The 23,535-nt window shown below is 36.8% G+C and overlaps 1 protein-coding gene and 1 pseudogene across 1 annotated transcript; both read right to left on the minus strand.

Annotated features, from left to right (window-relative positions):
- Nucleotides 1-278: 278 nt before the first annotated feature.
- LOC143627967 (uncharacterized) lies at nt 279-7,099 on the minus strand. The gene is made up of 17 exons (XM_077097669.1): nt 6,905-7,099; nt 6,608-6,754; nt 6,420-6,510; nt 6,212-6,330; nt 5,935-6,125; nt 5,174-5,619; nt 4,723-5,090; nt 4,537-4,627; nt 4,251-4,444; nt 3,831-4,165; nt 3,634-3,727; nt 3,349-3,567; nt 3,025-3,264; nt 2,229-2,438; nt 1,862-2,131; nt 721-909; nt 279-607 (listed from the first exon to the last, which is right to left on the minus strand). The coding sequence occupies exons 1-17, from the start codon at nt 7,019-7,021 to the stop codon at nt 452-454; spliced, it is 3,477 nt and encodes a 1,158-aa protein (XP_076953784.1). The 5' UTR covers nt 7,022-7,099; the 3' UTR covers nt 279-451.
- Nucleotides 7,100-7,543: 444 nt separating this feature from the next.
- On the minus strand, nt 7,544-18,440 carry LOC143627941 (putative pectate lyase P56; annotated as a pseudogene).
- Between the last annotated feature and the right edge of the window lie 5,095 nt (nt 18,441-23,535).

Below are 23,535 nucleotides of genomic sequence, written 5' to 3' on the forward strand. Positions count from 1 at the left end.
CATTCCAATTCATTTGGTTGAGCATGTACAAAATAATGAATTTTTAACACGAAAACCTCAGGTAATTCATTCCAATCCTAATTAATTATCTATCCCTCAACAATGAGATTTGAAAATTTTCTAATTCCAATAAACTCTATGAACAAAAACAAGTTATGAAATTCTTTTCCAGTTTTTACTGAATTTCAAGGATCCGAATGTTTCCTTAGATCAATGCTTTGTTTCGAGTTTGAGAAGAAATCATCTAAACTCTTAACAATTAAATAACAATAAATCAAGTAATACTGCAAAGTGTGAACATACAAATTTCACATATAACTCGACAATCAAAACTTGGCAACATTTAACACCCTAGTACACCTTTAAATTATAAAATAAAAATACCTCCTCTTAGATTTCATCCCATTGTTATAAACCCCAAAAAGAGAACAACAAAAAAGATATGCGTGACTCATTCTCTGCGCATCTTCTTCTGTAACTTATCTTGTGTACGATACCTGTCTCGTCTTTCTTCTCTCCGACGTTTTTTAGTAACCATTTCTTCCTTTGCTTTTTCTGCGTCATGCTTCTTCTTCTGCTCCTGCTTTTTTAGTTTCTGCAGTTTCGCCTGCAGAAACAAATCATCCAAAACCCCCATTTAATTAATAAAAAACTAATATTACTTTTTTGGTGCTCATATTATATCATTGACTATTTGACCAAGAGGACAAGAAAGCATACCTTGTTTTGTCTAATCAGTTGTAAATGTTTTACAAGTTTATTAACATCTCGTTCATGCGGTTCAGGTACAACAGCTCTGACATCCTTCTTTGACTTTGTTTCCTTGGGCTTTGACCGGAAGGGAAGTGCACTTTGCAATGATTTCGGGACAACAATTGGGTTGAACTTCTTTAATGGCCTTTCAATTGGCTGTAATGTAAAAGAGCTTACGTTACACAAAAATCAACACAAAAAGACACTGTTTCACATTGACCAAGGTCGACCTAACCCATCAACCCGACCAATTTTCCTTCTCTAGTAGATACTAGGCCTGTAAACGAACCGAACCTTCAGTGAACTGTTCAGCAGGAAGTTCGCTTAGTTAAACAAGCGAACATGAACGAAAATTCTGTTTATTTAGATAAACAAATGAACACAAACACATGTCTCGAACGTTCTCTTATGTTTGATTGCTTGCGTTCGTTTGTATTAGTTCATTTACGTTTGTTTAAGTTTGTTCGTTTATTTATTCATTTACATTGTTAGGCCCGTTACAATTTAGGCCATGTTTGAGATTCCTTATTTGCACCTCCTTTTTGACTTAAATAAATTGTTTTTGATAAGTCACTCCCTCCTAACTTATCAAAAGCTCCTTTTTCCTTCTTTAAAAACTTTAAAAAAAAAGTCACATTACCCAAACACCTTTTTTAACTTATAAAAGTTAATAAGTAATAAGGAGGTAAAAATAAGGAAATCCCAAACACCCCCGTAGTATTATTTTCTTATTTGTTTTTCTTACGATTTAGCATTGTTTTCCTATTTGTTTTTCTTACGATTTAGTATTGTTTTCTTATTTGTTTAGGACCAATAAACTGATATCCACATTACCTTTAACTGGTGTTTGCTCAGTTATGTCCATTTATATTCGTTCATCTATGTTCAGTTATATATTCATTTATGAACCGTTCGTCAATACTATTAATAAACAAACATAAACGAATATTAACACATTCGTTTCCTTAACAAACAAGCACGAACTAGAAAACCATTCTTGTTTAATTGTTCGTGTTAGAGCGTTTGTTCGGTTAAAGATAAACAGCCAGCACGCCCCATTCGTATTCGTTCGGTTCGTTTACAAGCCTATTAAGATATCATTAATTACCTTGTAATGTGAATCTTTGTTGTCGGGAATAGGAAGATTATAACTACGCCTCAACTCAGCTACAGTTCTGACACCACGCCATGTGTCGCCACGTGGTTGCAAGGCAGTAGTCAAAGGATTGTAGAAACACGGGACGTCAACTTGAGTCCATGCACGCAAGAAAACAATATCACTCATTAATATTTTATCCTCAAAAGTGCACCGAGCTATTCCTTCTTCAGGTTGTCCTCCCATCTTTTTAGGCTTATTTCCAAGCTCAATCTTTCCAGCCTTTACAAAATTCAACACTTATTATTCATTAGCTACTTATTGACTAATATTATATACAAAGATAACTAATCGTTTATCATGAGAAATAAAAAGTTACCTTTTTGACTTGCCCACGGATACCACTAACCGTACGGATAGATGCACCTTCAAACCGGGCTACTTCAAGATCAGAAGTGAACATTTTTTTTATAAGTGCGGTTTTTTTGTAAATCTTGCAAGGTTCACCAACTAGCTTAATTTTCTTAACAATTTTTGCAGCGTGATTGAACTCCAGTACAACTGCAGTTGCTGTGATTCTAAATGATGACTGAAAAAACAAAATTACAGTAATTTAGTCACACGCGATTCGTTTTTGTGAGAAAAATTGTGACATCAGTAGTGTAGTTATAATTTCAAGGCAGCAATTATGACCCGCTTACTTATAAAGGTCAAACATGACAAAAGAAGTCAACAAAAGTGTATTTTAAATGCGAAAACCCTTCTTATTACACCATTTATAAAAATTAAGGTTATATCTGCAAGAACATATGAAGCTTCGGACGAAAATGTTTATAGCCAATCGAACCCAGCTGGCATTCTGGCCCGTACACACATTATTCTTCTAACACAAAACCATTACAATTAGAGGTAGCAACTTTTATCCATTTACAAATGTGTCAATTTGGTTATATTTTAATGCACAAAAACTCCTTAAACAATTTCATTTAAAAAAATTGCATTATTATTTAAATAATATAATTTTCGAAATCATACTTTAAACACTAATTTCACATAAGATAAAATAAACTTTAGACAAAAAGTGTTCCAGGTTAATATGACCAGACCAGTTTCAGTTCATACTAAGAAAAACCTGTTCATTTTGCACCTGTTATATAGATCATAAGTCAACTAACCTGATTGTTTGACATATTTTGGACAGCCACAACCCCAGTGTTTGGTGGTGCAAGTGGGCCCCAAAACATGGCAAGACAATGCATGTGTTCAGGGGTATATTTGAGCATGCGATGACGCCCATTCACATCTTCAATTGCATAAACAGGTAGCGTTTGGTAACGCCTCCAACCAATAGAAACAATTATCGGATCTTTATTCTTTAAAACCTTTTTATGCCATCGATGACGCTTAAACCTCGTCTGAAAGAAATCAAAATATCATAATGTCAAGAAATGAAACTGAATTAACAAACTACATACTAGAAACATATAATAATACCTAACCTGCATGTATCCAACATTTTCCTCAGATAGTCCGATTCCACCAACAAGAATTGGATGAAAGGGGTCAAAATGTTCAACCATTTCATAAGGAACATTATGAACTTCCAGTCTAAGATATGTTCCTGTGCGGTAACCCTCAATCTCCAACCGAGTGGCTTCATCTAGATCATTGAGTTCAGCTAGATTTCTCTGCCTCTGAAGTTCAGCTTCCTCCTTCAACTGCAGTACCCAACTATGAATAACAGAAACCAAAATCTTATAATCAGTTAACTGAAAAAAAATTACCTTCTCCAAAAAACCACCATCATTGGGTTGGTCTTTATCTTTGCGTTTGTGGTCCTTGTCATCATCCTCATCAGGTGATTCAGATCCATCAAATGTATAACGCAATTAAGGACACAAATGTATCATATTCTAGAATAAAACAAACTGTTACATTCATAAACTAAAAAATGCAATAATGAAATCATTTTTAAGGATATTGGGCATCAAATTTTGCACGGAGTGCAAGCTTTTTAAGCACCCGTTCTTTAGCATCAGAGTCGATATCATTAGCATCGCCTGTTTTATCACCATCATGCTTCTCACCAGTCTCCAAGTCTTCAAAGTCACCAAAAACAGGACCATCATCATCCTCATTGTTCACCTCAGAAGCTTTCGCTCTTTCATCAGCTTTTGACCAGTCACCAGTCACAAACCGATCACGAATACTCTTAATTGTGTCTTTATCTTTCCAGTCTTTTATTCCAGCATAGTTGGTGAACTTTGAACTATCGTCTACATTTACTTCATCTCCATCCAACCCTGTACTTGATTTCTGTAAAAATATGCGGACAATTAAGTCAAAGGTCAATATATAATAACTAAATCTGATAAGTAAACAGCATACGAGTAGGCTAAACCTTTTTTCCTTCACTTTTGGGCTTGAAAAATTCATCATCGTCATCGCTTACATCAGCATCCATGTCTTCATGAGAAGAATCATTCGGTTTTGTTTCAGACTTCCCATATACAAGTTGCATAAGATTAGTGGTTTGCCTTGATACTGTCCTTTCAACCAATGATTCTTTCCATTTTGCAGCATTTCCCATATTCTCTGTAAAAAATCATCCAAATTTTATAAGAACTTGTGCTTTATATTGAAGTTATACGGACACCTAAAGTAAAGACTTGATATATGAAGTGTACCTTCTATATCTTGTTCTTCTTCCTCTTCATCAGAAGACGATAATTCAGAATTTGAGTTATCGTTTTCTGTATCCTCATCTTCATCACTGGCCTGCAAAGATGCACAATTTCCATGATGTGATTAGAATTGGAAATCCAAACAGAGTGAAATGATATAATTATTAAGACAGTAATAACAAGCATTACCTCTTGATCATCAAGCTCGCTCTCATTCCCAAAAACAGCTTTTCTCCTAACCCTTCCCTCATGGAACTCACGTTCTTCTTCAATCTTATTTTCGGCATGTGCCGATTTATTATCTTTTAGCCTAGGGCTTCTTGTGTCTTCTGAGTCATCATCACTTTCATCATCAGAATCAACAGTATCAAGTTCCTCCATAGGTTCTATTAAGTTACCATGATTCACATGATCATCATCACCGTTTGTAATTTCCTTTATATTAGAACTTTTTTGACTGAACAAGTTTATAGAACTTTTATTTAACTTCTCATCAACAGTATACTTTGTGTTATGAAGTGACTTTACAAGATCTACACCTACATCCTTCTGGGTTCCTGCAAAACAATATGATATTAGTCCACAAGAAAAAAAACTACTATTTATTTCATAGAAAGACCAAATCAAAAAAGTTAAGAACCTTTTCTTGAAATATTATCATCATCAACTTTGGAATATTGTACTAAATGATCATTAATGTCTACATAAACAGCGTATTTATCGTATAACAAATCCCCTACACCCGACATAGGTGCATAAAATAGCTTCTCTTTGTCACGCAGACCCTTCTTTTTTGCTGCTGACGGTAACGGACACGGGTCAGCTAGGTCCGTTAGGCCCGCTACACTATAATCTCCAACACCAGCAATATGCACTTTTGTTCCTTTCTTCATGTTGCAGCCACGCAAATAGCCGTATAATGTCACATTTCTATCACACTTTTTATTTGTGGTGACTTTATCTTGAGGTGTGACATCTTCAAAACGATCTACTAAAATGTATGGATGAGATGTCCTCCAAGAAAGAGGACGAAACTTCATAACAGAAATGAATCTAGCAAGATTATGAACCTCACGTTTGACGTACCTGTTTACATATTAAAATAATGTTGCATAAGTGCCTATCAACTCATAACCCAATTATATATGCCTTATGAATAATTGGTGAATTAAAATATGATAACAAGATCTATTAAACTTCAATAACATTGGAAAATGAGTTGGCAGGGTTTATGTTCAATTCGTTTAAAAAACGAAAATAAAGCAGCATTCCGACCACTTCAATCCCATTTGACATGTTTTTTTCAGTAAATTGTTTCATTTTGCCACTTAGGGACAAACATAAAGTTAAAAAAACTAAAAACTAAAAACAAAGAACATACAAATAGGTATTAACACTTACTTTCCATGAATTAGACCAGACAAATAAAATAATTTGGCTCCATCATAAATCTCAGTCCAGAACCGATGCTTAAGTCTCTGCTTTGTCTTTTTAAGCTTCTTAACGTCCTTAAATTTATCAAGATGTGTAAGAACGCCCATAACCTTAGGAAATCCATGAACTTGCATAATGTTAAGGAACTCAAATGTCTCCTGCAAAATGAATTTAACATCAACTTAAAGCTACACATTTCAAACAATCATAAAAACTAATAATTTGACATGCAACAAACACTCACCATTTCAAAGCCATAGCTTCCATCAATAAGCAGCAGTGCAAGATCAGCGTATTTAGCAGCATCAATCATCCCGTAAATATCATTTGGGCACTCAACAAACTGCAGTCGCCTTTGCTTGCCTATAGTAAAACAAAAAAGACGTGTCTCAAACTTCATGAATCTTGTGAATAAAAACTAAATACATTATTTTTCTTTCTAACGCACATACCTGATACGATAGTAATTGGGCCTTTTACGTCTGGTATATTATGCTTGGTGTAATGCTTAATAAGAGACTTTATAAGTAAAGACTTCCCAACCTAAGACCCATACATTACAGCTAAAGTCAATCACACTCTACAATTCAATATATCCGAACGTAACTAACAATACTATAAGCTAAACATTAACAAGAACCTGTGGCGGGCCATGAACAACAATAACATAAGGAGCAGGTTCCCCCGTGGTACGGTCTATGGTAGGGATGTGCAGACGGCGTTGCTCTTTCTCGGCAGCACGCGACTGTAGCCGCTTAGCTTTCACAGTTGAATTGAAAGCAAATGCCTGCATATTATTAAATCAAATACTGTCTGTCACTCTTCTTAATCTCAATAGTATTAATATTTAGCTACAGCATAACAATACAGAGCTAAAATTGAACTGAATTAATAACAGATAATGAAACAATTAATAAAGTGAATATATTATTAAAACCTTAGGGTTTTGCTTCTTCTCTTCAGTGATGTCACGTTTCTTCTTATCAGCAGCGGATTTCTTCTTGGCGGAGGGGCCGGATTGAGGACCCCGGTGAGATTTCTGAGATCGATCCATGCTGCCGTACACGGTGGTTGACGACGGCGGCGGTGGTGGTGAGGTTTATCAGAGCTTGCTTGTTGGTATTGTTATGAGGGTTTTAACTGATTTAAGGCTTTGCGTCAGAGAAGAGCTCACAACACACAAAACCGCCCTTGAAGAATGGCAAATTACAGAACAGGCCCTAATTAAAAGAGAATAATGGTTTTCACTTTGTGTCATTGGAATATCGGGAAACGGCAGGTATGCCCCTTCCACTTGTGGCTCGTATTTAGTTCTAACTAGTTATTTACCCGCGAGTTGTGCGGAGAAATCGGTCGGTGGAACCTGGGTATTGCAGTTTTGTAAAACCCGAGCATTGAAACATGGTCACTAGTAAAATCCAAGTGTCGCGTTGGCGAGTCGACGTGAATTTGGCTCGTATCAGCTACGTTTATTATGGTATAAACAATGTTGGTTAAAACCCGAGCATTAAAACCTAAAAAAAATTGTCTTAGGTCGGTAAACACGTGCGTTTGTAAAACCTAAGCGTTGTAGTTCCTAAACATTGATATAGTGAGTCAACGTGAATTCAGTCGGGTTTTTTTTGTCACATTCTTTACGCTTCCGGAACTAAAACAAAATATTAACACACAAATATACAAAATTGACCTGGACCAATGAGATGGCCTCGGTGAGTGAAAATTAAGCGTTGGTATAAAACCAAGCGTTGTTGGTCTCGAGCTTTGAGGTTGTGAGTCTACGCGACGTCGGTCGGCTTTTGTTACTCAAAAAATATAAAAACTGAGGTCGGCCAATCGGCTTTTGTTACGCAAAAAATATAAAAATTGAGGTGGGCCAATGGGGTAGCCTCCTTGATTAAAGTCGAGTGATATCAATTCCGGACGTTGAGATAGTGAGTCTACGCGAATTCTGCCAATTTTCATTATATTCATTATTGTACCAGGACTAAAAGAAAGGGAGAAAAAAACCAAAAAAAAAAGCAAACAAATTAGTGAGGGAAATATTGTGTTTTAACTGAGGGAAATATTTTAGTATATAGATAAACTAGTTGGTTGACCCGCGCTTTGCGGCGGGAGGTGTGAAATTGACCATTGTTGGTTTGGCGGAGGACGTCACACATTTTAATTACGCCGCCGCCATAGACAGCCGGAACCACCTGCAACGTTAGGACAACGCGCAATGACATTCATTTCATCAACTCAAACCAAAAGGTTCTAACCACCGCTGCCATAGACAGTTAGAATAGCCGGCAACAACAGGCCACCCACCCCAACTCTTTGTTTCTCTCTCTAATATCACCATCCAAGTAATCCATAGCTAGAAACAAAAAGACAACATCATGCGCTGCCGCCAAAGACACCCGGAACCGCCGGTAGCCGTAGGCATTTGTCCATATCTTTGTTTCTTTCTCTACAATTACCGGCCAACTAATCATTTCCCTCAGTAGATTCAAATGTAAGACATAGAGCTTAATTTGATGTTTAGAGAGAGAGCTTGGATATAAGTTATGGATGTGAGAGAAAGAGAGATGGAGATGGACATAAATGGAGGGTTTTAGACAGAGGAATAATGCATTATCAATCTTTGTTTCCTGACAACAAAAAAAAACACAATGTTTAGTAGCTTGAAGAAGATAGCACGTGTAAACTGAGGTGTACAGTAATGATGCTTCACGTGCTTGTAATTTGTGTTTAAAACATTAGAGTACTGTAACAGTAACAAAATGTGAGTAACACCGACCTCCTCAATTAATATATATATATATATAACTAGTTTTTATCTCCCGTATTACGGGGTTGTTTTATATTGTTTGTTCTAATATTTATTTATTTATTTTAATTTATATTTTTTTATTGTATGAAAGTTAATAATATACTTATGGTTTGATGATAAATTGTTTCACAAATAAATGAGATGTTATAACCCGGTTTAAAAGCTTGATGGTTTTGATAAGACCCAAGACCCGTTTATTTTTTTTACTATGAAATTGGTTTTTTAATTATAAATAATATTTATGAAAGTTAATAATATACTTATGATCTGATGAGACCCAAGACCCGTTTATTTTTTTTACTATCAAATTGGTTTTTTAATTTAAATAATATATATATATTTTTTAAAATAAATAAGATATTAATTTTTATTATATCCTATTTTATAGGAGTTTTACATGAATAATTTGGTGAGAATAATTTTTAATTTAATAAAATGTTATAACCCATTTAAGGAATATCTGGGTTTGGTAAGACCCATACCCATGAATTCGGGTCAAATGCATCAGAAGTCTCCATTTAAAAATCAAACAAATCTGGTGACTCCAAAAAAAGGGGGGAGCGACCACATCGCGACACGTATGATTTTTATGCCTTCGTTTATATAGATTATAGATTTATTTTAACGTAAATTTCTATCATCAATGAGACTTGAACTCAATACCTCTCAATCCTTTGTGTTTTAAAGGTTTTGCCTTTACCATTCTTAAACAAACTTTTTCACAAAAGGTTATAAATCATCACAACTTCTCTCTAAATCTCTAAATATAGAGTTTGCCTCTCTGTTGTTTCTTCTCACTAATCCATAGGTGTTTACTTTTATACATCTCACTAAATTGATTAGATGTAGTTGATTTATATGATAAGAGATTACAACGTGTAGCTCAAAACAGTGTTGGTCGTTTGATCTTGATATTCAACTTTGATCTTCAAGTTGTGCAATATATGTGAACAGCATAACATAAGATCAATTCAAACAATATGCATTATGGCTTTGTATTATTTAAAGGTTAGTCATGGTGGATGATTGAAAGATCTTTAAATAGACAAGAGATTTTAAATTCGTCCGGATCAAAAGTCAATCCATGGATCTATTAGATTGTGCCATGTATGTGCTCATTCTTTCTTGTTAGTTACAATCGATCTTTTATACGACCATTATTCTCTGTTTTTTTATGATGGGCTCACACGTTGTTTTTTGTTGCCAGGGTGAAAACTTCACGTAAGGTCATACAACATGTATTGCTTTCGTTCAAGTATGCTTAACTAATGATATTTGATGTAGACATTCCTTATGGAACAATATTTCTCTTGTGAACATAACATGACAATACAAGACTTGCCTACTATGCCACACTTGTGAACTTCTACATTCATTATAACGAATCAATACCCGTTTTTACCATTTTCTCATATTAGATGTCATACTTGTGGACTTTCGTATTCGTTATAACTTGCCAATACCAGTTTTTACCTTTTCCTCGTATTTGTGATACTAGCATAACCAACAAAGTTGGATAGTGACATTAGCTCAAAGTGCAAGACATATTTCCTTGCCACAAGAAAAGAGCATTTGTATTCTTTCAAAAGAAACCACTCCCATTGCCAAACCCGACATGGATTGTTTCAATATTTAAATTAAAAAAAATTCATTAAAAACAACTTTATTGATACAATAATACATCTCGAACGACATTACACATACTAAATTACGGACTTCAACGAGCATCTCTTTGGATGTAAGGTAAAAAAAAATTAAATGTGGTAAATATATATAATATATATAATATTGCGGCTAAAACTTTCCGGCTAAAGAGAGACTCAAATGGAGCAGGCTAAATGGGTAAAACATTAAATTCGATACGTAAAGATATTTAATTTTGCAGCTAAAACTTCTAACTAAATAGAAAAAAAAATAGCCGGACAAAAAGTAACTAATGTAAGCGGCTAAGAGGAAACTCCCAATTAAAGAAAAAAGAAGACGACTACAAAAATTTCCCACCTAATTTGGGGACCAAAATGAAGAAAGAAGATGGCTAACTAAAATTTTAGCCTGCAAGTAGACTTGGAACCGGCTAAGGGGAAAGCTAATGGAGTTGGCTAAGAGAATAAACATGAATCTCGAAGCCGGCTGAAAGTCAGACAAGCGCCTAAAAAACTGACAAGCCGAATACTGACACTTGTCATTTTCCTATTGGTTGAAAGTGGGCCCCATTTACTTTTTATGAATTTAAGTGCCCAAAAAGAGCCGGCTAAATCTTATACATCTTAGTCGGCATCTCTGATGCGACTTGTCCTTATTGGATGAAAATACAATGATTATGAACTTGTAGCCTAAATAAACACGTCTATTTTGATATAAATGTAGTCAAACACGTGCATTTTAGTAATTTTCTCTAAAAAAAAAACAAGAATATATTTTCTTCACCAAACTAGTTTGCAATCTTTGGGCTTGCCATATGTCACTACCTTAATGGACACACTCTGTGTTCCCGAGTTTTATTTAAAGGAGGAAAATGAAGGAAACCAAGGGAGGAAATTATATGTTGTGTTTCCAAATTTCATTCAAGGAAGGAAAACATAAAATGGGTGTTTTCGAGTTTCATTAAAGAAAGAAAAGGAAGGGAGGAGAGAGAAAATGATGAGTAAATAAGAGAATTTGTATCTGAAAAGATTTGAAAGGAAAGAAAATTGAAGATAAAGAGGGGATGTCAAAATAAAAGATAAGAAAATGAAATTTTCTTTTAATTGCTTTTCTTTTAATAAACGAACTTGGGAACACATTGTTAGTTTCTCTTCCTTTATCCTTTCACATCATTTACTCCTATCTATAATCCTGATTTTTTCTATTAACTTTAGATGATTAAGTTTTTTAAAAAAATCAAAAAACATAGTCTTATTCATTTTTGTATGAACTAAATACTGACTGTTTATTTTACATAAAGAAATTATTTTTATATATTTCTAGTCGAAACAACAATTATAAATTTTATTTAATAAAAAATAGTAAATGTTGAGTTGCTAATGAGTATGAAAAGTTTGTCTTGTTGGTTTTGATACGTGAAAGAGAAATAAATTAGTTTTTTTAATAAAGATTGGATTGAGTTGGTTTTTGAATGAGGATGAGACTATCATGTCAAAAGAGCAGGTCACTTATCACTCGACTAAATTGTTATTTTAAAAGACTGTAAAATTATGTTGGGTGATCTTGTGTGATACCTTGATGTTTATTGATCTCAAGGTTGGTCTTTATCGACAATAAATCTTATCTACTACCATCAAGGTGAGTCCATTGAGGAAAAAATATTTTGCGCTTGAACGGTTGATACGCGATAATACGGAAAATATCTCTTGTGCTTGAAATGTCGATACACGATCAAACCATGAATCGACAGTAGTCCCTCTACTTTGTTTTAATTTTGATGTTTTTCTCAACTTAACTAGACTATAAAAATAAAGAAACCGTGGATTCGCCCGTCAGCTATGGGTCTCCCTTGAACCTTTTTTGCTGCTTAGTTTCAAGCTTTATGATTTGAGCAAAAGATCGGATGGTCATTTATAAGCATAAAAAATTTGACAGTATTAACATCTTCAAAATAATCACATCAAGGCATCAACATTTATTCCTTTCTCTTTATCATAATCTTACAAACTATGGTGGTAATCATGTATAAGAATACAAACTTTCTTACCCTCTCATGCATATATCTAAAAGTCTCCTTTCTCCTTCCCGCTTCGTATATGTTGCATTGCGAGTAAATCTGAATCAACAAGTGGTACCATAATCACATACGTACTCTACGAAACATAAAGCAATAAATCTCCGGTAGCAATTTGACCTCTGCGTCAACACTAGAAGCGACAACATAAATTCCCCAGTCACGGGTGTAAATGTGTAATTGTTGTATAGATGCACTTTAGCAAACCTAACACGTGGCTGCCGTTGTCGGGTTCCCTCAAAGAAACAATGGTGAATAGTGACAAAAATACCTCTATCATCAATGTGGGAAGGGTTAGCTCCAATAAGCATTGCTTTGTCATGGTGTGAAAAGTGACACCTAATATGACTATCACAAATTCAAACAAATAGAAGCATGCTAAAAGATTATGTTATCGCGTTTTTTACAGCTAATTATCTTAGTTGTAACAAAACATGTTGCTAAATACCCTAGAAGTTACCGGGAAATGGTTATGTTTGTACTTTGGCGTGTAATATCAATCAGCCCGTTTTTAAAATCTTTAAAGGTTCAACGATCAATCCATATATGCTTTGAACTGGGCTTGATTTCAATGGCATCTACTTCATCTTCTACACCGCCTTCAAACTCTAAGTTGGATATGATCACATGCTTTTAGCCTAAATCAGTGCATGATAGTTCAATCCTTTTTCCTCATCCATCAATGGTCTTGTACGAGGATACATCTAAATAAGATGAAAGTTCAATAGTACCTGAAACATCAAAAGCAAACCATAGAGGTTCTTTTTTGCGACATCCAGCTCGAAGGATCCAGGTCCATCATCTACAACGGATTTAAAAGTTGTCATATAACATAATTTAAAATCAAATGACTAATGTGTATCTAGTGATGCCGGATAAAAACAAAGTTATAAATATACTTAAATTGTGAGTATATCTGAATCAATAAGTTCTATCTAAATCAATAAATTACATCAAAAACTAGTTAATTAAATTGGTTAAGACCATTATTAATTCCTTTGTATTACAATTTACATAGTTACTTTCAAAAATTTTGTAAGGCCCCGTTACCGGTGCCTCACGTTTGGACGTTGGATTTACTCATTCACGTAGTTCTGGTCATCAGAGTTAATAAAAACATTCGCAGAAAATAAAAAAAAAAATTCATAAAACATTACATAACTTGTCTTAAACAACATCCTTGTCTTTCAAAAACTAAGTAATTAAACACAAACTGATAAATGTCTCGAGTCTTCCGATGCCAGTCTCTTATTCATTTGCCACGTGTTCCCCTCAAGCGAGCTGCCTCATCCAACTCACCTGCGTGCATACTAGAAGTCAGCTACGCTGAGTGAGTTCTAGTTAATCATACAACATACAATACGGTCATACTTACATACTTCATTCATACTTTCATACTTTATATTATACTTACTTACCTTCATATCTTACATTATAAAGAGCATTACGCCCTACTTTCCTTGAGTATTATCAGGGCTCGGTCCCTCTTTCCTCGAGTATTATTAGGGCTCGGTCCCTCCTTCCTCAAGTATTATTAGGGCTCAATCCCTCTTCCTCGAGTATTATTAGGGCTCGGTCACTCTTTCCTCGAGTATTATTAGGGCTCGGTCCCTCTTTCCTCGAATATTAGTAGGGTTCGATTCCCTCTTTGTTACCATACAACCATACATCCTTTACATTCATTCATATATCATACATATCATATCATCATTAAACATAACATTATAACTTGAGAGTACGTGCAATATCCGAAGATCGTTCGCGTACTGACAAGCAATCATTCATACCCTTCACATAATCACATAATACATACACTTATCACTTAGGATAAATGTATTAACAAACACATCGAGTATGCACATAACCCCGAAAACATAACAAGGATGTGGGGCTAGAAACTCACCTGGATCCTGTTTCTTTCTCCGTTAATTGTTAATCCCTTCTTTAATTGAGCTCTGCTAACTGTATATAAGTTACACGTATCAATACTCATCCTATGTGTATTTCAGCCAAAAGTGGCTAAGTCTGATCTAATCTATTTGCCTTGTATTAGATGACTTTATACTTAGAATATTTTCATTTCATTTGTACTTCAGCCAAAATGGCTAAGTCTGATTTCATCTATTTGCCTTGTATTAGATGACTTTTTGTGTTTCAGCCAAAAATGGCTAAGTCTGATATCATCTAATTGCCTTGTATTAGATTACTTTATACTTAGAATATTTTCATATTGTAAGCTAAGTGTAACATCCCAATTTTTCTGTTCAGTTAATAATAATAATAATAATAATAATAATAATAATAATAATAATAATAATAACAATAAACTATGATAGGATGAGTAGGCTTTTTAGATGGAATTAATTATGGACCAAAAGGGAAAGATGGGCCTTGGGTCCATGGGCTTGAGGGAGTATAAGTACCCCTTAAACCCTAATCCTTTCCATTATTAGCCATCTTTATACCATAGCCTACACCTTGATAAACACACACAAACACTATTCTTTAACCTGAGTCAAGATCCGAAGGCGAAAACCCGAGATTTATTGGTGCTAGAACGTTGAGACGAACCAAGACAACATCAAGGCTTAACCTTGTCCGTAAACCGACTCGTTTAAGGTACATTTATAACGGGATCTTGTTCATTTAGGTTCGGATTCGTTTAATAATCCTAGATCTGAGTTTATGAGGAAAAAACGAATCCAACGAAACAAACCTCACTGAAACTGATTAACATTTGATGGGTTAATCATGTATGAAGAACCCGTATGTATGTATGAACAAACCGCACCCTATAAACACGAACATATGGACGAATGAAGGGTTAGGGTTTGTAGGTGCTGCATAGACGATTCCAATGATACCTAAATCATGATATTTCGTTAAGAAACGAAGGTTTAATTGCGGATCTGGTATGAGTTGACTGTTCTGTGTTCATATCGATACTGGTGTGATTCGTTAAGGTAAAGTCACAAATTAATTAGCCAATTCGTTCTGGCAAGATAAAGAATCAGTTCACCAATTCGTTATGGCAAGATAACGAATTAGTTCACCTATTCGTTATGCCTAGATAATGAATCAGCTCACCCAATTCGTTATGCTTAGATAACGAATCAAGTCAGGATCAGATAACGAATTGGAATGACGAACCAGAATAACGAATCAACTAGCGAATCAGAAAGATAGCGAATTAAGCTAACGAATCAGGACAACGAAGCGGATAACGAATTAGAGTGCGATCTGATAAGGATTTAGAGTGTGATCTGATAACGAATTAGACTGTGATCTGATAACGAACTAGACTAAATTCGTTATAGCAAATGAGATGACGAATTAGAAAATAATTTAAAATCCTAATGGAAAATGTGTTAAGAGAGTTAATGAAAATAAAATTTTTCCAAGCTGACCTTGCAGCTCGACCCCAGCCAGGGGCTCTGCCCCTTGAACCCTGCTAGGGGCTGCCGCCCCTAAAACCCCGCTGCCAGGGGCGCTGCCCCCGGACCCCCGTTTGTTGAGGGTTATAATTAAACTAGAAATACGATGAGTAGTTGTAACAACATGAAAATTTCGAGTTCAAAGTATCAACTTTCCAAAGTCTAGGGACTAAAATTGCCAAATTCCAAAGTTGAGGGTTTAAAATTGAAAATTCTGATTTCCTGACCCATCGCGCTACGCGATGAGTCAGAAGAAAGCCCCATCGCGTATCGCGATGGGGTACCTGACACATATTGACACGTGGCACTGATTATCGCCACGTGGCAACACTGCTGCCACATGTTGCCACGTGGAGCGGTGCCTGCCACGTGTCAACACGTGGCAGGCCTACGCTGTGAGTCAGCAGACCTATATCGCGATAGGTCTGCTGAGGCACCCATCGCGTAGCGCGATGAGAGCCAATTTTTCGTCTATAAATAGCGACCTTGGGCACTTCATTCTGCACACCAAACACAGCTCTCAACTCTCTCTAGCCTCTCACTAGAATTCCAAGTTTGTATAAACGATTTGCCTCGATAAGCGTGCCTCGATCTCTAGTTTGTGTACACCGTTTCCTCGAAGTTTGTGCCACCCTCGACCCTCATTCATCAAGAAGGCGTTGTTATGGCAAAGAGTCACGAAAGACATGCCGACGAGTGTTAAAGTTGGCATATCAAAGTTGATCGAGAAAAGTAAAGCGGCATCGGAGTGCTGCTCAATTCTCCAGAGTTTCTATACGCCACTTAAGGTTAGGCGTAATGATGAATTCAATATTATTCAATATTATATTAAAGGCTTAAGCCTTAAGTCGAGGTTATACTCGATACCTCGATAAAAGAAAAGAAAAGAAAACATAACAAAGAAATGAATGAAAGAATAGATATTGAATATTGTGATAACATATATATGTGTGTAAGTATATACGTATATATATTCTTTGTTATGAAAATATTATTTAATGAATAAAGAGTATTCTTAAATAATAAAAGAAAAAGATTACGTTTCTTGGAGAAGAAGAAACGTCGGGTTTCTATATAAACTAAAGGTTTATAACTTACTTTTAAACTAAAGGTTTTCAAGTAAATAAGAATTGAACTAAAGGTTCAATCGAGGATTGAGATATAAGACTAAAGGTCTTAAGCCGGATCGTGTATCCGACTAACAAATATTTATACTCGTACTATATGTGCGAGATAAAGAAAGGGAAAGACCCTTGGACGGTGAGTGAAGCCGATCCTAAAGAGACAAGGTGAATACGCCCCCAAACTTTTACTTATTTAAAATGAGTCAAACTTGTTATTTGAAATTGTTTACAAGGAACTATGTGTTCCTAAAACCGTTATGAATAAGGGTATAAACCTAGCCCTCAGGCTGTGGTATACGTATGTCTGGATCCTTACATAGGTGGTACTATGCGATGTATGGGCATGATCGCACCACCCTTGGTCGTAGGACGCTCTCCTGCAGGGAGTACGACCTTATGTGTATATATACGGGTACTTAACTTAGTCGAACGCTGCGGTGTTTGCTGAGGTGACCTAGCGTAGAGGGTCATATTTATAATGTGTTATTTGACTTTGTTATTCCTAAGCCACGTTGGGCCGAGGCAGACGTAGTCTCGAGGGGTAATAAAGTAAAAAAGAAATATTTTTGCGTCAGCATGTTCACCAGCATTCGTTGCTGACGTATTTTATTACATTTTGCAGGTGAACAAAGCTAAGAGCTTGGAAATGACGAAGTACTAATATCCGATGGCTCGGATTCTTTTTGTATAAGATTAAAATGGTGGTTTGTATAACATAAACAAATAATCTTTTGTTAATAACTTAAACGGGTGTTTTAAATTCCCGTCTTTTGAATATATATAAATGTTACACTTTTAATCCTTAAAGTTTTATAAGTATTCCGCAACATAACGCAACTCTGAATTATTTACAAATACGATACCAACTTGTGGGTCGCACTCCTAGGCCCTAGATGGGGGTGTGACAGGCTTGGTATCAGAGCCATCTATCTTAGCGAATTGGGTATCATAAAACAATACCCAAGCTTCGATCCAAGTATAGGAAATTATTTGATTATTTGTTTTAAGGATAAGATAGGCTGGTAACCTTTCTATCCCTCTCTACATTCTAAACCACCCAAATTGTTAGATGTCCTTCAAAGCTTTTATGGAGAATTTTGTTTGCAAGGACAAGGAAGCCGGTATAGCCGAACCTTACCCCGAAGACAACATGAGCAATGGGTATTATGAAGCGTTCTTTGATCAAGACATGGAACGAGACTTGTCTAAACCCTTATATTACCCCGGAAGTAGGCATTACCCAATAAACATACCCGATAGTCCACCAAAGCCAAGTGTTGAGCCACCGAGACACTCCAGCTATCACCCACCAACCATGCCGATGTATCAACCATCACAAGAACCACAAAACTATCCCACTGGATATTTCCCAAATGCACACCCATCCTATACCTTCCTTTCAAACCGACCCATAAAGGAAGAACCACGAAGCCCGTCCTCTGACTGGATGCAGTGTCATTCCGACCCATGTCGATGGTTTACCGGAAGCTCTACTTTCAATGATGTTAGCTCCCAACCAAACAATATCGAAGGGCCGTCCCGCAAGCCCAAGATGAGGGTAATAATGCCCTACGAAACTTTCAAGATGCCCCCAATGAAGAACGAAACGGCACAACCAATGGAGGAAGATGAAGATGAACCTGAGGAAGAAGAACCCATTGAAGAGGAGGATCCCGATGAGGAAGAAGATCCCGAAGAAAATGATGAGGACCCTGTGGAGGAGTCCGAGGAAGAAATGGAAGAAGAGCATCCTGAGAACTCTAACGAGATGACAAGTTCAATGAATGGATCACTCACTTCCAGAAATCCAAGCTACGGTTCCATCAATCCGTATGTTCAATATTTGGAGCAATTAAGGAACCAAGTTTCGTCAAGCTTTCCGCCATTTCAAGGGAGAATTCCTTCAATTCAAGAACAAGCCGATGAAATTCGTGAGCAGAACCAAGCTGCCAAGACCTACCTCTACCTTGCATCTGACTAGACTTATGTTCCGTATCCTGAGCCGCGGAACCATTAGGAGATGGTAACACTGGGTTATCGCGACCCACCTCCGCAGTACGGATACCCTAACATAATCCCGCAGTCGTATGAGGAACATCTGGATCGTGTATTGCATGAGACCGACGACTGGAAGAAGAAGGTAGATGAGAAAGAGAAGAAAAAGAAGAAAGTTGGAGAAGCACTCATTCGTAAGTGCAACAAACTAACGAAGATTGTGAAGAAGTTCTTGAAGGACTGAAGATGGGAGAATACGATGTGAAGCTATGTGTAAAATAGTTTTATGTGATGTGTGTATAAATAAAGAACGTATGGAACGTTCTCTTGTAATGATAAGATAAATTATATATATCGTTGTAACGATATATATATATGTATGTGTAATAGAAAATATATATATATATCTTTTATGATATATATATATATATGTGTGTGTGTAATAAATAAAAAGTTTGTTTGAAAGAAATATTGTTAAAATTTTCAGACTAACTTGAAAAAGATAAAAAGTAAAGATGTCTGAACAAAGTAACAATAATAATGAGAATGCTCGTAAAGAAAAAGAAATGAAAGACAAGGGGAAAGGCCCCGAGAACGAGCGAGAGGAAGAAATTCCCGAGAAATATATGAATAAAATTCAAAAGATGATAAAAGATGACGTGAGGGAAGAATCTATGAATAGATCTCATTCTAGGCAATCTCGAAATTCTCGAACTGCTAACCCTTCCGTTCATCCCTCTCAAAAATCTGAAAAATCTCAACCAAAACCGTCTCGTGTCGAGGAAAGCATGCATGAGTCTAACGCCGACTGCGGAGTTAGACATGAGTTCAAGAAACTCAAAATAAGTGGTTGTTCATTCTAAGACTTCAAGTACTATGGACCGAAAGAATTCAATGGTGACAAGGGAGCCATTTCAACCCTGAGGTGGCTCGAAGAGATGGAAACAATAGTGATTACTAGTAAGTGTTCTGAGGTTGAGAAAATTCAGTATTCAGCCCTTATGTTTAAGGGTGAAGTGTTGGAGTGGTGGAATGCTCTGTTGATGAGCAAAGGGAGAGATGTTATGTATGGTTTGAGTTGGGAAGATTTTAAAGCCTTGTTGATGGCCAAGTTCTGTCCCATGCGTGAGACCGATCAAATTCAAACGAAATTTTTGAATCTCAAGGTCGTTGGGACAAACCTCCGCGAATACAATACCAAATTCCATGAGTATTATCGCCTTGTTCCCCAGCTGGTTCACCCTGATTCTAGCAAAGTCACGCGATATATTTGGGGACTCCCACGGGAAATCCGCGACATGTTAAGGTTTCACCTACCACAAACCGCTGACTCTGCAATGGAGTTGGCCGGTTATCTAATGGGCGGCATGGTTCATAACAAAGAAGAAGACAAGAAGGTTACGACACCAACGACTCAAGGAAGAACAAGTGGAGGAAATAATCGATTTAAGGAAAGGGCGTGAACCAAAGCCGATTTAATTCAAACGCCTCACAATGCAAGACTTGTAGGAGGTATCACAAGGGACGTTGCAATTTCGCCCCGCCTCCTAAAGTATGTGAATCATGCAATCGCACGAGTCACGATGCTGCAGATTGCTGGAAGAAGAGGATGACTTGCTTTAACTGCAAGGAGATGGGCCATTTAAGTTTTGAGTGCCCAAATAACAAGCCCGCTGCTGGTGGTGCGGGTGGAAGTGGCAAGGACAAGAAGGGAAACGATCGAGTCTTCGTACTCGACACAAAAAGGGCCGCTGACGTGCCAGAAACCATAACCAGTACATTTCTAGTCAACGACACCTATGCCAGAGTTTTATTTGATTCGGGTGCCAACTTGAGTTTTATAGATTATAGTTTTTGTAGTCTATTAAACGAACCATTAACTAAATTAGATAAAACTCTAAGCGTCGAGACTGCTAGCGGTGAAATCGTTAAGATTTCCGAAGCCCTTGAAAACGGAAAAATCCTTTTAGCTGGTTATTTATTACCCATTTGTTTGTTACCCATGAGATTGGCTGGTTTTGATATTGTACTTGGTATGGATTGGTTATCCGATAACCATGCCCGTATTATCTGCAATAACAAAACTGTAGAGCTTCAAGCCCCTGATAAAAGAACTATTCGAATTAAAGGGGACAAAGATGCTGGCCAAGTTAGCATAATCTCTATGATTAGGGCTAACAAATGTTTAAATCAAGGATGCCTCGCATTCATGACCTACGTCACTGAAGAGTCTAAGCCAAAAGAAATCAAAGACCTTCATATCATTTCCGAATTTTCTGACGTCTTTCCTGATGAACTCCCTGGCATCCCTCCCGATCGCGAAGTAGAATTTAGAATCGATCTGGTTCCCGGTACTGCTCCAATCGCGAAAGCTCTGTATCGCTTAGCGCCAACCGAAATGAAGGAGTTAAAGAAACAACTCGATGAGCTTTTGGAGAATGGTTTCATCCGACCGAGTTCGTCGCCTTGGGGAGCACCAATTCTATTTCTTCAAGAAGAATGATGGTTCCATGAGGATGTGTATCGACTATCGTGCGTTGAACAAAGTTACAATCAAAAATCGATATCCACTCCCTCGTATTGATGATCTTTTTGACCAACTTCAAGGTGCTAGCTTATTTTCAAAAATTGATCTACGTTCCGGCTATCATCAACTTAAAGTCCAATCTGAAGATATTCCAAAGACTGCTTTCCGAACAAGGTATGGACATTATGAGTTCACGGTTATGCCATTTGGACTTACTAATGCTCCGGCCGCATTCATGGATATGATGAACCGTATTTGCAAGCCTTACTTAGATAAATTCGTTATCATATTCATCGACAACATACTCCCTCGTATTTATGATCTTTTCGACCAACTTCAAGGTGCTAGCTTCTTTTCAAAAATTGATCTACGTTCCGGCTATCACCAACTTAAAGTCCAATCTGAAGATATTCCAAAGACTGCTTTCCGAACAAGGTATGGATATTATGAGTTCACGGTTATGCCATTTGGACTTACTAATGCTCCGGCCGCATTCATGGATATGATGAACCATATTTGCAAGCCTTACTTAGATAAATTCGTTATCGTATTCATCGACGACATACTCATTTACTCTAAGTCTAAGGCCTATCATGAAATTCATCTTCGAACGTTGCTTGAAATTCTAAGAACCGAGAAGTTGTATGCCAAGTTCTCAAAATGCAAGTTCTGGTTGCACGAGGTGCAATTTCTTGGTCACATCATTACCTTCAACGGTATTCAAGTGGACCCCGCTAAAATTGAAGCTATCTCTAAGTGGGAAGTTCCAAAGTCGCCAACTGAGATCCGAAGTTTCTTAGGTTTGGCCGGCTACTACCGTAGGTTCATCGAAAATTTCTCCCGTATCGCCGTTCCCTTAACCTCGTTAACTCGTAAAAACATCAAGTATGAATGGGGAACGAAGCAACAAGAGGCGTTCGATATACTTAAACAAAAACTCACCCAAACACCTATCTTGGCTTTGCCAAAAGGTACTGAGGATTTTGTAGTCTTTAGTAACGCGTCCCATTCGGGTTTGGGATGCGTAGTAATGCAACGCAAGAAAGTAATTGCTTACGCCTCACGTCAATTAAAAGTACACGAAAAGAATTACACGACTCACGATCTAGAGTTAGGCGTCATAATCTTTGCACTTAAGATATGGAGGCACTATCTCTATGGAGTACGATTGACTGTGTACATTGATCACAAAAGCTTGAAACACATCTTTGATCAAAAAGAGCTCAACATGCGCCAACGGCGATGGATGGAGATTCTTAACGACTATGATTGTGAGATTGTGTATCATGAAGGCAAGGCCAACGTCGTCTTAAGTCGTAAAGAGCATGAAAAACCCAAAAGAGTTCGAGCTTTGCGCCTAGAACTTCAAATTGATCTCTTTGAGCAAATCAAATCCGCGCAAACTCGAGCGATCGATGAAAACCAAATCTCTGACGAAAAACGAAATGGCACCATTGACTCGCTAGTCAAGGGTGATGATGGTATCCTAAGACTTGGAAATAGGATCTGGGTACCAATCGTTGGAGGATTGCGTGAGAAAATCTTGAACGAAGCTCACAAGTCTAAATATGTGATGTATCCCGGAAGTGATAAAATGTGCCACAATCTGAAAGCAAATTATTGGTGGAATGGTATGAAAAAGGATGTCGCTTCGCATGTTGTGAAATGTTTGACTTGTTTGAAAGTTAAGGCTAAACATCAAAGGCCTTCGGGATTGCTACAGCAACCCGAACTTCCCGTATGGAAGTGGGAGTTGATTACTATGGATTTCATTACCAAACTCCCGAAGACGACTTGACAACACAATGCAATATGGGTAATTGTGGATCGATTGACAAAATCTGCACACTTTATACCCATCAATGAGTCGTATTCTATGGATAGATTAGCGCGTATCTATGTAAACACCATTGTCGCTTTGCATGGAGTACCACTGTCTATAATATCTGATCGAGACA

The sequence above is a fragment of the Bidens hawaiensis genome, unplaced genomic scaffold (genome assembly GCF_021521415.1).
Source record: "Bidens hawaiensis isolate Kalapana, Puna unplaced genomic scaffold, B.hawaiensis_p1.1 tig00004748_1, whole genome shotgun sequence".
In the NCBI taxonomy this organism is placed as follows: Eukaryota; Viridiplantae; Streptophyta; class Magnoliopsida; order Asterales; family Asteraceae; genus Bidens; species Bidens hawaiensis.

What these genes read in the sequence shown, in the direction of transcription:
- LOC143627967 (XM_077097669.1), bottom strand. Translation starts at nt 7,021, where the DNA reads ATGGATCGATCTCAGAAATCTCACCGGGGTCCTCAATCCGGCCCCTCC. An exon ending in CCCAATTACTATCGTATCAG is followed by an intron (nt 6,331 to 6,419) that starts GTATGTGCGTTA and finishes GTTTTACTATAG; the next exon opens with GCAAGCAAAGGCGACTGCAG. An exon ending in TGATAATATTTCAAGAAAAG is followed by an intron (nt 5,091 to 5,173) that starts GTTCTTAACTTT and finishes ATTGTTTTGCAG; the next exon opens with GAACCCAGAAGGATGTAGGT.